Source organism: Otolemur garnettii, unplaced genomic scaffold (genome assembly GCF_000181295.1).
Source record: "Otolemur garnettii isolate 467f Iridium unplaced genomic scaffold, OtoGar3 scaffold00159, whole genome shotgun sequence".
Classification (NCBI taxonomy): domain Eukaryota; kingdom Metazoa; phylum Chordata; class Mammalia; order Primates; family Galagidae; genus Otolemur; species Otolemur garnettii.
Window position 1 is genome coordinate 2,591,761 of NW_003852554.1, and position 15,075 is coordinate 2,606,835.

At 39.2% G+C, this 15,075-nt stretch overlaps 1 protein-coding gene across 10 annotated transcripts in view; it reads right to left on the reverse strand.

The window, feature by feature from the left end:
- Positions 1 to 12,668, reverse strand: part of ELAVL4 (ELAV like RNA binding protein 4) — a 92,106-nt gene extending 79,438 nt beyond the window's left edge. For 4 of the 10 annotated variants that reach the window (XM_003799930.2, XM_003799934.2, XM_023519151.1 and 1 more), the window contains exon 1: positions 7,339 to 7,622. In XM_003799930.2, the coding sequence (XP_003799978.1) occupies positions 7,339 to 7,347 (9 nt within the window). In that variant the 5' untranslated portion in view covers positions 7,348 to 7,622. Of the gene's footprint in view, positions 1 to 6,576; positions 6,925 to 7,338; positions 7,623 to 10,226; positions 10,350 to 12,578 lie in introns of those variants that run through there. The other 6 variants (XM_003799932.2, XM_023519150.1, XM_023519152.1 and 3 more) reach the window with 3 other exon arrangements.
- Between the last annotated feature and the right edge of the window lie 2,407 nt (positions 12,669 to 15,075).

The following is a 15,075-nucleotide window of genomic DNA, read 5'->3' on the forward strand; positions in this document are numbered from 1 at the left end:
AGGTCACAGCTGCCTTTCTATAACACATATATAAACCCACATATACACACACATGCACATGCACACACGGATGACACTGGGGGGTCACGGCTGCCTTTCTCTAACATACATATAAACACACATATGCATGCGTGCACACGGATCACACTCACTGGGGGGTCACAGCTGCCTTTCTATAACACACATATAAACACACACATATACATATACATGTGCACACACACACGGATCACACTGGGGGTCACAGGCTGCCTTTCTATGACACACACACACACACAGATCGCATAGTATCTTGCTGTGTATGACAAACTATGATTTCTCCTTCACTAGCAAACTTCCAGTTTGCACAAGGGCATGCCAAAGGGGTCACTATCTATTCAGGTGTTCCTGCAGAGTCACAGAGAAAAAGGAATTCAAAGAGTCATTTCTGTTGGAAGCTGGTCATTAAATTTTGTAAAATTAATAGGTGCTAGCCAAGTTTCATGGGCAGGTGTCTGAAAGACTAGTTTCTTCCATCTGTCCAAACTTTACTTCTTCCTGGACACGTGGAACCTTATAGACTAAAATGTCCAGAAGAACTTTTATTTCTAACGTATGGAGTCATGCTAGGCTTTTACAAATACAGAAAGAAAAATATTTAGGTACATAAATGTTCCAACAGATCTTTTCTCAAAATTTGACAGAAACCTCACCATACAATACGCAACCTTAAAATCCCTCACCTTAACTTTATCTCCCATCACAGGGACTTATTCCCTAAGTATGTTTTTTGATCAGTGTCAAATGAAAAAGAAATGGTGACCTCGAATTCCGCATTCCAAAGAAATGCACATAGTAAGTCCTCAACAAATATGTATTCGATTTGTTGCTGGCAAAACAACTTCAAGGGCTACTTATTACAACAGAGTAGATGACAATATTGGATAACTGATTCCTAGGCACAGGAAAAGATGTGATGCCATGAAGTGTGGAGAGAGAAAACCTCTGGGCTGCGGTATGTTTTTCAGAGTTCGCCATCTTGTCCGGATCATTTCTCTGTTTCCCTACATCCTGAAAAAAGAACTAAACCTCCTATAGAAAAAAGCTGATAAATTACGTTTTGTACTTTAGATGAATAATCAAAAAATTAAACTCAAGTTTAAAGGTTATTTTTCAAACCAAGAGTCCAAAGGAAGTTATTTTCAGGAGAGACCTATGACGTAAAATATTTTTCCATTAAAAAAAAATCACATGTGCTAGTTTTGCATTTTACCTTTGTGGTTAAAAATAAGTTTCCAAAAACAACAAAAAACCGCAAACGCAACAATTACACTGACCTTATTTCCTCAACATTTTTACTGCTTTCTCAACCAAAATTTATTTAAGGATTCTTTTATGGCTCTCAGCATTTCTTGATTCCAGTAGAGAAGGAGACTTATTGAGGGGGGAAATACCTCAGGTGTTAGATACAACAAGCATCTGAATAATGCGCTTCCCTAAACTGAAAATGGTCAGTCCTAAAAATGATCTGGGCAAAGGTGGAATCTCAGGGATGCAGTGAGGGTGAGAAGAGGAGAGGGAGAAGGAGAGAATGAGAACCAGAGCGAGAGTGTGGACGCCACCAGCCTATTAGGAGCCCTGACACTGCATAAGTTATTTCTTAATGAATGTACAAGGAACAGCATAAATATTACCATTAAGCAGAGTGGATGTGAACATCCAAAGCAAGCTAGATGGGCTGATTGCTTTCTTCTTATTTTTGTTTTTTTTTTGGGTTCCTTTGTAACAATTCCATTTCCAAAGTGCTTGATTCCTAACACTGATACTCCAAAGCCTCTGTGAACACACTGCCTGAATACTTAATGAAGTCAACAACAAACAAAATGGCTCATCTTTGGTGCCCCCAGCTAGCATCCAAAACTGGATATAATTAAAGGTGTGAACAAGCAAGCAAGGAAGTAATGAACCTGCAAAGACAAGGTTCTGAGAAATTATCGGGCATCCCGCACTGCACCAGTTCAAATTTATCACTCATTATCTCCTACACCGGAAAGGTGCAGATCCACATGTTGGTACCCCTCTCTACTCTTGGGCTCGACCTTTTTTTTCCGCTTTTCATTGCTAAATAGATAATTTAAGGCAATTACTGCTGTGACAACTCCCACCTACCCACAGATTACCCTTAGATAGCCAGTGACCTTTAAAAGCCCTTTACCCTTAAAAGATGCAGAGATTTTCAAAATACAAGGATGTTCCTAACGCACACACATACAAAGACACACACACACACACACACACACACAAACTTGAAAGGCAAAGCACAGGTGCTAACACAGCTTATTTTTACCAATAGTAAAGATTAGGTCTAAATGCCCCCAAAGAAAAACAGCCCTCTTTCTAAAGACACACACACACACACATTTTTTAGCTCACAAATGTTATGATGGTGCACATTTATAGTTTCTCAATGGCAGTTAAAAAGATGTATTTGGTTACTAATGGAAATCTTCAAGGTCTGAATATGTCCTTTTTGATGAATATTTGAACTTTTATATTTTTCTCATAAGACACCTCTTGAGGTTAATGAAAAGAAGCCACTTCTTATGGGGAAACAGCCCAATTTGGTCATCTTTCCAATAAGTAAGCGTGCATAGTGCATACGCATTTGGTAATGCCAAATAAGGAAAGCGTAAGACAGGGGCAAGAACCCAGCAACACACACTCACACCGATACACACACATCTCTCTCCCTCTCTTCCTTACATATACTTTCCACATGCTGTCAAATAGATGAGGGGAATAGACAGTGGGAAATAAAAGGTTGACTTTACTTTCAAAAGGGGAAGTGACCAATTCTGTACAACAGAGCTCATTGACTGGAAAATAGCAAGCTAAAGCTTGCAAATGTTCACATCCCTCCCTACTCCCCAAATTCCCAATGACATTGGGGAGAAATACTGCATTGCAGCATTTGCCAGCGCATACTCATGTGTCTAGCATCCGCTGGCCAGCTCACCAACAAGCGTACATATTAAGTGTCTAGGCATATAAATTAAGCTCTTGGTGGCCACAGATCATTGGAACTGATGAAGAAATTTATCAAGGTCAAAGTACTTCTGTCCATGTACAATGACCTCTGCCAAGACCGCCATTCCTTACTTGCAGTACACACAGATAATTTGTCTTATTTTTTAAATTAAAAATACGGAATTAAGATGTCAAGGACTAAATGAATCAGCATATCTCCTTATGGAAGGAATATTATTGGGTCCACGTATAGGAAGAGAATCCACCTATAAAAAGGAGATAAAAGCAAAGGGAGGAAATCAAGCCAAAGAAAAGGACTTGCCCTGAGAAAACCCTTTCATTGTTCATAGTAACTCTAACTTGAGAAAAACACCTCAATTCATCTAACAAATTATTTTAGAGACATTGAGAACACACACAAAGCACCACTCGTATGATGATTTCTAGACTTGAAATTTTGAACAAATTATTCCTAAGTTTAAAATACCTGAAAGCTAATGTGTCCCAAATCCTATTTCAAGACTGATTTTAGAACCCAAATGCAAAGAACTGGCTAATTCTCTTCCAAATGCAAAGAACTGGCTAATTCTCTTTCTTTTTAAAAAAAAATATTCTATTGTTATTACCTCACAACATTCTGACCTTCCTCTCGTCACACCCTAGTATTCAAAGGACCAAGGAAAGGCGATAGAGAGAGAAAAAAGTTTTAAGCCTGGTGTAAACCATCAAATAGAAGCAAGGCCATCTAGATCTGGCCAGGAAGATGGCTTGAATGAGTGGCAGGTAAAAATGAATGGGCCTGAGATCGCAAATGAATGGTTCAGTTGTGTGTTACTTTTTAAAAATGAGATATGAAAGTCATCCTGTCAATCAATGCTTCTCAAAACATTTTTTCAGCTACCTTTCCACCTGTGTTTATTTTACCCTTTCAAAAATTTAAATATTAAACGATTTAGTCATTTTATTACTATGAGATACGTGGATGTTCTGGTCATTAAGATTGAGATATAGGCAGGTGTTTTTTACAGAAATATTTCCAATCAGATTTTTACTCCTTAATAAGTGCACAGTCAACCCTGTGCTCCCGTAAAGGCACACCTCCACATGCAGGTAGTAGGTATTAATATTTTTAAGACAAAGAAGCGAGAAAGGTCAGCAGAAGAACCACGTGTCTTTTTACAACCCAAACCAAGACGATACTTTTAATGGAAATTATTTTTCCTTAACTAAACATGGCCAGAAAATTCTCAGAAAATTTAAAAAATATATATTAGAGATTTAAAAAATGTTCTCTTTTTAAAGGCAACTTATGTACTCAAGAGATGAGAGCAAGGTTCAAGTGGATGGCAAAAAATAGAAGTTTATTTATCTTTACTCCAAGAGTCAAAGCAAAAATTTTAAATTCTCTAATAAGAAGAAAAAGCAAAAAGACACGTCTTCAAGGAGAAAAAATTCGGGCTGGGGGTGCCTGGAGATTTGCAATGGGGAGAGTAAAAATTAAGAATACTTTCAGTAAAGCCAATTACATTTTCTAATCTCTTAATGTCTTCCGGTATTGTTTAATCTCTCAGTTTTAGACTCCAAAAATTAGTTACCTGATCATGTATCTATTTTGACCCTCAGGAGAAAAACGTAACAGTTCACCATTTCGGTTGTTTTTACGCTACCTCCTATTCACCCAAATACTATACCTCTCAGTCCTTCTGGTAACCACCATCATGAGAAGAAAAGACTATTGGTAAAGCACACTTAGGGAGAGAAAAAAAGAGCGACGCCTGTCACCTAGCACACACATGGGTCCCAGACGTTCAGAGACACTAAAAAACAAAACAAAAAAAAAAAAAAAAATCAGCTTTTCACTCAGTTTATGCCAAGACTAGAATCAGGACCAAATGCCAAATGGAGGGTGCAAGCCTGATGGCTCCTGTGACTGGAGGCATAGGGCTGGAATGGAAGCAAAAGGCTAGAATACAGTTCTTCATTTATTATTCTGTAAAGTAATTTCTAGGTAGGATATAAAATGAGAGATACAGTGAACTCCCCCGAACTACGGTATCAACATCGGATTTAGTAAAATTACTAATATCACCTAACACAAAGTCATTGCTTAGGGTAAATCCATTCTACCTATATTTTCCTGCGAATATTTGCTGGAAATTTCTAAGAAATCATTTGCAGAGCCTATCAGCTGTGAGAGCTCACTATTATGCTTCCGTCAACTTCATTCAATATAATTTACATTTTTTTCAAATGGGCTCACAGGATTCCTTGCGATTTTTCGCACGTACAATTTCACAGCAGGGAAAAGGGGGGGAGGAAAAAAAGCAAGATTCCCTACCCTCCCTTCCCCCTCTCCTTCTTTCTCTGTTTTTAAAACAACAACAACAAAAAAAAAAGAAGAAGAAGAAGAAGAAGGAAGAAAAAAAAAACCAGGGGAGACAGAACAGATGCTTAAAAATAGATTTCTAAAAATCACTGTAAACCAGAGTTAGAAATGTAATTAACACCTATTTATAAAGAATAATTAAAGTTGGGCTGGCCACAAAGAACAGCAAAGATAATCGAGGTCCTGTCCCCCCCTCTTTTTTTTACACTGTTTGCAGTGTGTTCTCATGATAGCCACCTGCTCCCCACTCGGCTTCTCCTCTGTTCGTTTCCCCGGCAACCTTTCATTGGGTTTTCCTCCCAGCTATCGCTTTCAGTTGGGCTGCTCGGTCTAATCTTATTTGTTTTACACCCATCAAAACAAGCAGCCAGACAAAGGCAATCCTCTAAGAATGGGAAAAAGACCACAGCTTTGTTATAACATCTATGCAGAGTGAAAAGTCCTCCCCAGGCTTTTCTAGGGAAAAATAAGTGGGATGGATATGAATTTACAGCCTCCCCCCATAGCCAGCTCTAAAACCCTGTAAAACCTATTGCTGGTGAAAATTCAAAGTCAAAGTGGGCACTCATGGCATCTGATCATGCCATTTTGTGCCGTATCTTCAGGGTCAATATCAGGCGACAGAAGCGGCACTCAAGGAGTTTCCCTGCTTCTTTTTTCAGAAAAAGATGATGCTAAAAATAGATTTACTACTTCGGCAGAAAGGTTTTCCACTTCCCCTTCCACATCCGAAAGTCCTGTTTCACAATTGCATCCGCTGGTACTGAATCTCACCTCCTCCACCCCTCATTCCCAGCCTTCCCCATCACTCCTAGCATGAGACTGAAAAAGAAATGTGCCTTTAACTTTAGCAGTCGTGTAATTCCGTTGAAGGCTCACAGAGGCGGTGGACACGCCAGCCAACAGTGACGGTGACATTGATTGTCAAAAAAGACACCAACCTGCTTGGCTACAGTGTGTTTGATGGAAGAGGCAGTGTGTGTGTCTTGTGTGCATGCAGTGCCATTACACTTGGAGATGGATTCTGGTTTTCAGAAAAGAGAAATACTAATCAACACACACACACACACACAATCAGCACAGTGATTTACGATGCACAGTCCACCGTCCTTACACACACACACACACACACACACACACACACACGGCTGGAACCTCCGAGCTGCCTTCCTCTTTTCACTTACCATCTTCAAGCCATTCCACTCCATCTGTGATCAGAAGAAGATGGACCCTCACACAGTATGTCAAAAGCAGAAAGGAACGTTATGTAAAAGCTGACATTCCTTCTTACAGAGCTGCTGCCCAGAGAAGGAAGCAACAACTCAACACGCCAGGCACCGCTACACATACAAGCCGCCTCCTCTTTTTTATGAGGTCATGACAGGAAACTCTTTGAAATACAAGATGCAGCATTTACTGAAGCCCAAATAAATCACTCTCTTTGCCGTTTTGACTGCGCAGTCCCCCAAACACAACTGCCCATCTCAACGTTCAGTATCCAGAAGCTGCCTCTCAAGGTTTAAATTTCCAGCACGGAAATGGAGAGATTCCTAACCCCGCTGTATCCACCCCCCCAGCCCCACAAATCCCAGGCACATAGACAAACCCCCTCTCCCTTACAGAAATAAAATCCTTCTTTTGCCATTATGGTCTCAAGTAATATAACCTCTTTCAACAAACCAGCAGTTATTTTAGCCCACCCTCCCCCCCACCTTTATGTTGAAGGGAAAACTGACAACGACCTGTGAAAAATGACAGTCTATATCCCCACTGCTTTTCAATAAAAGGACCTACCCGCACTCTCTACACAAAAGAGATAGTAAATGTAGGAACCGAACAGCAGCAGAGAACTAAACTCTTGTGCAAGCGTAAGACTGGTCAAGGTGTAGATGCTTTTCTTCCCTCCAGCAACACAAATAACAGATTATAAATCTAGTCGTACCTACCATAACCATTCTTATTGGCAAATATTGGGTCTCCCAGAGCTTCGACTCTTCTCTTAAAATTTGCAAAGGTTTCAGAATATATTTTTTAGATGACTACTATTGTTATATATATTTAAAGATCCACAAAACACAGTGCGGATGATTATAAAGTAAATCAATTATTTTGGGAGGGAGAATGGGGGAGAGAAAGAAAAATAAAGAAAAGAAAAGGAGCAGTGAGCTGAAACCCCCGATTCTAGGATGTAGATAAGAACAACTGAACAGAGCCTTGCTGAAATTGGCTCGAAGCTTCCCCTTTTTACATCCATTTATGGGACCATCTGTCAGCTGAAGCCAGGATCTGATTGGCTGGGGAAACGAAGGGAGGCGTTGCAACATCAGGTGCTATTTAAATTAGCTACTGCCAGATTGACGATGTTAATGATTTGGTGACCTCTACAACAACAGAGACCAGATTTCTGAACTGCTTCTTGTGTCTGGTAATTAAGGCCCGGCTGAAGCAACAACAGCCATACTTGTATTTTTACCTTTTCCCTCCTCCCCGCTCAAAAGTACTGTAACAACTGCAGGTCACTGGAGGCTTACAAACCTTAACAGTGGGAGTGTCCTCCCTTTCTCCTGTCCGGAGGGCTGAACCATCCCACCCTTCTGATGGAGGGCTTTTCCAGTGTAGGGTATTTTCAACCACCTTATCTTTCCCGACAGTTGCTTTCTAGCGAAATACATATTTAATGATCTGCCTCTAGGCTTAAAGATACAACAAAAGCACTTTAATGTGCTAATTTATCTACACTTTAACTTTATTATTTCCCAATATTGCTGATTTTTAGTAAGTAGTGCTCCTTCTGCAGCTAACATGACCAACCTATCAAAAGCATGCAAGTTGGAGGTTAAGCTTGTTCCAAGAACTGGGTTCATACAAGTTTGCCTCAGAAAACTATTTCCTAATAAACAAAAAAGAAAAAAAATATGGAGGGTGGAGGGGGGCAGCTGTCAGCCTCTACCTTTCTGCCTTCTGTCTAAGCTTTTCAAAACAGAGAATGATGAATGATTTATTTAAATGAATTTATTTTTCAATTTGGATAGGGGCATGATCTGAATGTGTAAAAATCCATTAAAACACATTTTCCCGTTGCTTTCCCCACTGCTATAGAGGAAGGTAAAACATGCTTTTTGACAAGAAAAAAATTTGACAACACTCTGGTTTCATAACCTATGCAGAGTGCCCATTTTGCTTAACTAAACAAGTTATTTTACTTCTGTCCTTCAAAGGGTGTCTTTTTTCCTTCGGTCTCTTAAAAGATTTACAAAGAGACATTTAGCAAGTGCGTGATAATGTACAGAGTTTGTCTGCCTGTGTTACACATTTTATAACCTCTACGCTACCAAATCTTCAGTAGTATTTTTTGTTGTTGTTGTTCTGGTCTGGGTTTTTTAAGTGGCTTGCCTGAGAAGTTCTTGCCTCAAACCTATGCAAAAGGCTACCTTATCATTATTTCTTTAATTCACAATTTAATCCGTTTGTTCCTCAATAAATACACAGAGGTAACAGACATTACCAAAGACATAATTCAGTGTAGTCTTTAATCTCTAGCTGGAGTTGACAATAAGATAGAACTAGGCAGAGTAGAAATACGGGCTGAAAAATATGTTACACTTCTGGGCTTCAAAGTCCAAGAATAAAATGGCTCTGTGAACAATTATTAGAAAGGGATACAACTTTACATTTTTAAAGATTAGAACTATTCCCTCCAAGCTATTGTTTCAAGAACACACATACATAAACACTCACACACACACACATACATATATATATACACACTTTAAAAAATACAGATACACCACAAAATAACATGTGCTAGGTATACTGCATGAACTGTTAGACTTGAATATAAATAAATTTACCTAGTAAAAATGAAAATACATGAAATAGAAAAGTAAAAAATGTTAAAATTGTAATCCCTTCAAGTGGAACAATATTGAATGAAGTACACTTTTAAAAAGATTTTTTTTAGCAAATGTATATAAAGTTCTACGAGTCATAACAGTACGACAGTATCTGTTGAACTGTGTACTGAGGATGAATTCCTCGGTTAAGTGTTCTGAATGGCTCAACATAGACACATAGGATAGGCACATGTCCTCCAGATTAACAACAGAAACTCTGAGTGAGATCTCACCAATGTGACAATACTGTGAGAAGTAAACATTAAGACAACACTGACAAATACACAAATTAAATCAGCTTACTTGGAACAGAATATTTACCTAGTATTTCTCTGGAGGTTATAAAAGATGGAATTTTTAAAAAATCCTTTTCTCCTATCTACACTAACCTCTGCACACTTAGTGAACCATAAGTTAACATTAGGCACATAAAAAGATATTCTGGCCACTTTTCCAAAATAGTAACTGTATTAATTTACAGTATTAATAAACTCGCTGGTTTTCTTAGGCTAAAAAAAAATCCATGCACTTTGTATATCGATCACTTCTCCAAAAACCTCCACTCTAAAGTCTTTCAACAGAATCCTCAAACAAATGCACAAATGTCCTCAGAGGCCTTTTCTCTAAAGACAAAGGCAGAATCCTATTGTTGGGAAAAGTCAACCTTATTATCGCATTTCCAATAGTATCATTCATCTTTCGGAGTGAGGGGCTGACCGCCACATCAGTGGTGTGACATTTGTAAAGCAACAGATTCTCAATATATTATCTCAAGAATCAGGCAGGCGACTCTCCCAGTCATGCATGATTTTTTTTTTTTTTTTTTCCGCCACAATCCTCCACCACCACAGAAAGAAACTTGTCTCACTCAAGCAGCTGAGGCAACCTAAAAATGATATCCCAGCACCGTGGGGCTGCCAGTGTTGCTGTATCCCTCTTACCATAAATGAGCAGTTTCTTGACTCATTAGTAACAATTTCCCTTAAAAGAAGTAATCTCATATCAGTCAGCCCCTCGCCACCATGCACACATCCCAAAGGTTGCAGATAGCTCAGCATCAGTCGCCGGCAGCCAGCTTTCCCACACAGAGTCCAGATGGACTGTACCAGAAGCCAATTCAGCGTTAATAACTACCTACTCCGCGCAGTGGAGAAGCCTTACGTGGCACAATGGGCTATAGGAAACAGCAGCCGGCTGAAACTGCAAATAAAAAAAGACAACCAAATTCTCCAAAAGCACCGAAAGGAAGGAACAGAAATGGAAGCGTGAATTGTATTTCCTTGACTTCCATGAGGGGGAAAAAAAATCCTTCATAAACATAGGGGGGGAAAATGAAGGGGGTGGGGGTGGGGGAAAACAGATGCTGCCCAGAAAAAAGTGACAAAATATTACCTCATTACTTAACAAAGCAGCATTAAGCGTCCTGCTGATTTCAAACATCTTGCCACAGATTTTGTTTTAAGAGAAACAGATAGAATCCTTTGCAAAGCACTCCGTCTGCAAAGGGTTCTTCAATTTTCTTGCGCGCCACGGAACAGTCAATATATTATTTCCCTAGAGTTCGCACATTAAAACCTCTAGTCAGTGAGCTGAATTTTCCCCTTATCTCACACACAGTAGACTCCTGTTATATGTACTGCTCTCTTTTGCAAGAGCAGCCTGCCCCAAACATGGCTGGTGTTTAAACTACTCTTTAAAGTAACAGTTCACTATATAACCACCAGGTGGGTAGAGTGCACAGATTCAAATGAACCGTCTTAAAAGATACGCTGTTCCCCTCCTCCCCTTGGAACAGCTTTTGGATGTAGGATGGGACTTGAGAAATGCCAGCATCCTAACACGCAAGATTGTCTCTCACCGTGATCTTGTCAAAATAAATAAATAAAATTGCTTCTCCTGACTCAAAGTCAGGAGACAGAACAAAACATTGCCACCGATTCTATTAAGAACTGTGAAGAATGAAACACAAACAAGCTTCATTTCATTCAGCAGAGGATGGTCGACATGGAACAAGGTGGGGGGGGGGACTAAAAAAAAAACCTAAGGAAATATTTTCCTGTAGCAAAACCCAGAAAAAGTACTTACCCATGTAATGAAAACCCAATTCCAAAGTATGTGTGTGTATGAAGACTACACAAGCTGGAGGCAAGAGGTAAAGGCTGCAACTTTTCTTCTGAGTAGTACATTAGCTTTATTTGATACAGGAAATAACCAAAAGCTTCAAAACAAAGGCACTGAAAAATAACCCTTAAATCTTAAATAACCCTTTGAAAAACACAATTATATGAATGTGATGAATAACCACAAGAACAATTCAGGCACACAGCTCTACTCATCACTGTTCTTTTCCCCTAAGGTCTGCCTTGAAGTGGGACATTTCTGTGTGCGATTTTGGATGTGCATCTGCCTTGGCCTCTCCTTTGTATCAGTCTATCCCAATTAATCTGCTCTTCTGTCAAGAAGAAAATATAATGTCCAAGTTGAAAGCTCCAAGTGATAGAGGGGAGATGTTCAAAGAATGTAGAACTGAACAAAAATAAATTATATCACTTACATTATTGTATGGCCTGATTTTAAGAAAGATCTTATTATTTATAAAGCATGCGTGCACTGTTCTATGCTCCCATGTGTCTAAAACAGAAAGTAACACACAGCAATACCCGAGATTTAGTCTTCTTGGTTGGACAAAATTAAAGCTCGGGAACTTGTGGACACAGTATTTTTTCAGCCCATCAAGGCAACATTTACCTACACACAACAGTGACTATCTCCTTCATCTTCAAGTCAAGGCTGCATCACTTAATACCATTTAACCTCCTTGAATACATTAAGTTTCAAGTGACAATTTTTAACTGGGGAGTGAGAAGGAGGAGTTGCTCTCATCAAATTCTGGTTGTATGAAATAAGCTAATTTGTACACTCACCATATGTCTTAAACACTAATTAAAAAATGTCACTTTCTTCAAACATTAAAATGTAATCAGCCTAGTAAATAAAATATTCTCAAGTTTTCTTGCCTTGGTGATAATTTAAAGAGTGTTTATCTCAAGGTAACCTCTCTGTTTTGATTACCAAGGGAGACTTTTAATTTGAAAAGGGAAAAAGGGGATATTGGGGACTAGGGGAGAGAGAAGAGAAAACCACTACTGTACAGAGCTGCACAAAGGGAAATAAGATGAAGCGGGGTTTTAAGGACCCATAGTCTTGTTACCCTAAGGCAAATCCAGCCAATCAATACCATCCATTGACGGTCTACCATCTGCCATGCTACCCAGCGATGTGGCTAAACAGACCTGTTCCATATGACTGTAGCCGGCTCATTTTCAGTCGATTAGGGCAGTTCCAGAGCCTTCACGTGCAACAGCACAAACTCCAAGTCAGACTGAGCCTCTCTCTTCGCACCAGTCCCTCCGAACACAGCTGCAGACCTTTCCCTCAGGTTCCGGCTGTCTGGATTACCTCTTCTTGCCCCTCAATTGAATTAGCAAAATGGGGTGGCAAGGTAGAGTGAACACTCACATATCCACACACACACACACTTAGATAATTGCTGGCCCTTCTTCACTGTCATGCAGAAATCAGGAATTCCATGCGCTCTGCCCTAATATGATTACAGCACACCATTTAAATAGCGTCATCAGTGACTACGACCTGACATTTTCCCGTGGTTCAATTTCTTTTTATCTTTTCGTTCTTCTCTCAAAAAAATAAACCCAAACTACTGGCATTTCTTTCTTTGGGAAAGAAATATAACCAGTCCACCCAGACAATGTTATGCCGTATTTAAAGGCTTTAGATGACAAGTGAAGCTTAATTTCCCTTTGTCGAATTGTGCTGTTGATTTTTGGTTTTTTTTCACCCTCTTTTTCCTGTAGAAACATTAAATCAATTTTGTAGGAAAATGTAAACATACCACAGAGGCAAGAAAGATGCACCAGACTGACATGAAGGAGTCTAGCAGAAGGATCAGAAATTCACTGTCAAATATTCTCTTTGGAGATATATGACCTGACCACGCGGTGCCTTCCTCCTTTCTAAGTAGTTTCATTTACCACAGATTGTGGAAAAGAGCTACAAGAATGCTATTGTGGGGGGACATGTGACAAATAGATGTCTAATCTGCCTAAATCAACAGGAGTTCACCTGCAAAAGGAAACTGATCTAAGAGCAGATTCACCCTTAATCTTCCCATATTCCTAAGACTTATGCTAGAACAGCCTCTGAAAGTGGGAAGTATCTTCCCAGAATTAGTGCAACTTTTTCAAATATATCTTCTTAAAGCACTAGGATGTCATTTTAGGAAAGAAAATGTAAAGGACAGGGAATGTCTTTTTTTTTTTTTTTTCAGAGACAGAGTCTTACTTTATCACCCTCGGTAGAATGCTGTGGTGTCACAGCTCACAGCAACCTCCAACTCCTGGGCTTACGCAATTCTCTTACCTCAGCCTCCTGAGTAGCTGGGACTACAGGAGACCACCACAAAGCCCTGCTATTTTTTGTTGCAGTTTGGCCAGGGCCAAGTTTGAACCCCACCATCCTTGGTATATGGAGCTGGCGCCCTACCCACTGAGCCACAGGCACCACCCAGGACAGGGAATGTCTTACTCTAAAAATTCTGAAAAAGGTAAATATGCATTTATCCAAGCAATCTAATTTAGATGGAGTCACTGTCTGGACTTGTAACTGATACACTCCTCATCATTGCTCCCCAAAACTCAGCAGGTCAATGGAAAAACACACAGGGATTTCTGAAGATCCTGTGTTAAGGGAATTGGGACCTTTTCATAACGGTTGAGAAGAGCTTTACTAAAAATAAAAAAAAAACAAACAAAAAAGAAACAAAAAACCTAGTATAAGTTTCTATAAATCTAAGTACACTGAATAGATGAAGTATGGAGTAACTATTCATACCATTAAAGGACATAGTGTTTAAACAGTTTAATACAGTTTTGAAAAGAATTCAAAATGAATTTTAAAAAATTCTGGACTCATTTATAATTCTGTAACTACCAATAAAGAAATAGATGTATTATAAAAGGCAAGGGGGAAGATGAGAAGGAGGCAAAGAGGAGGAAAGAAAGGTGCAAGAGAGAGAAGAAGAAATAAAAAGACAATGGGACTGATAAAGTACAAATTAAAAAAAATGCTATCTTTTACCAGGAGTCTACTGAGTACCTAACACTGGAGTAGGCACTTGACTTGCATAATCTTACTTAAATCACAGTGGTGACAGTTATATCTAGAAGCATGCCGCTAGAAAGGTGTTCTCCTTGTCTAAAAGTAGGATCTCTCCTCCGTCATGTGATGGAAGAATACTCTTAGTTAATATGCTTAGTAAATATTTGTTCAATGAATGAGAAAAATGGGTGCAGACTAGAAGAGAAAAGAAAGGAAGGGTGAAAGTCATGCTCATTTTTTTTGCAACTAAAAGAGTAAAGATTTTAAAAATCTTTTTTAATTTTTTTAAAAAAGGCAGATCTTTGTGACATGCTTTTAGCTCACTATACCCTCCAAATGTCTCGTTTAATCTATCATTGTGACCATATAATCTAGGATTATAAATTTGGGGTGGGGGAAACAACTTTAAAGGATTAAAGCTGGAAAAAAAAATCTTAGCAGGCAGGACGAGTACCTGATTGAGTTCCCAACCACACACCTTTTTCCTCTTTCAAACCTGGTAAAACTTTGTACAGAGTACATTCTTAACAAACATTGGTTGAATTAACGTCTATGTCCTTGTTTCTGGGCAGTATTCAGTAACGAGGAATGAATGAAGATCAATAGTCCCAC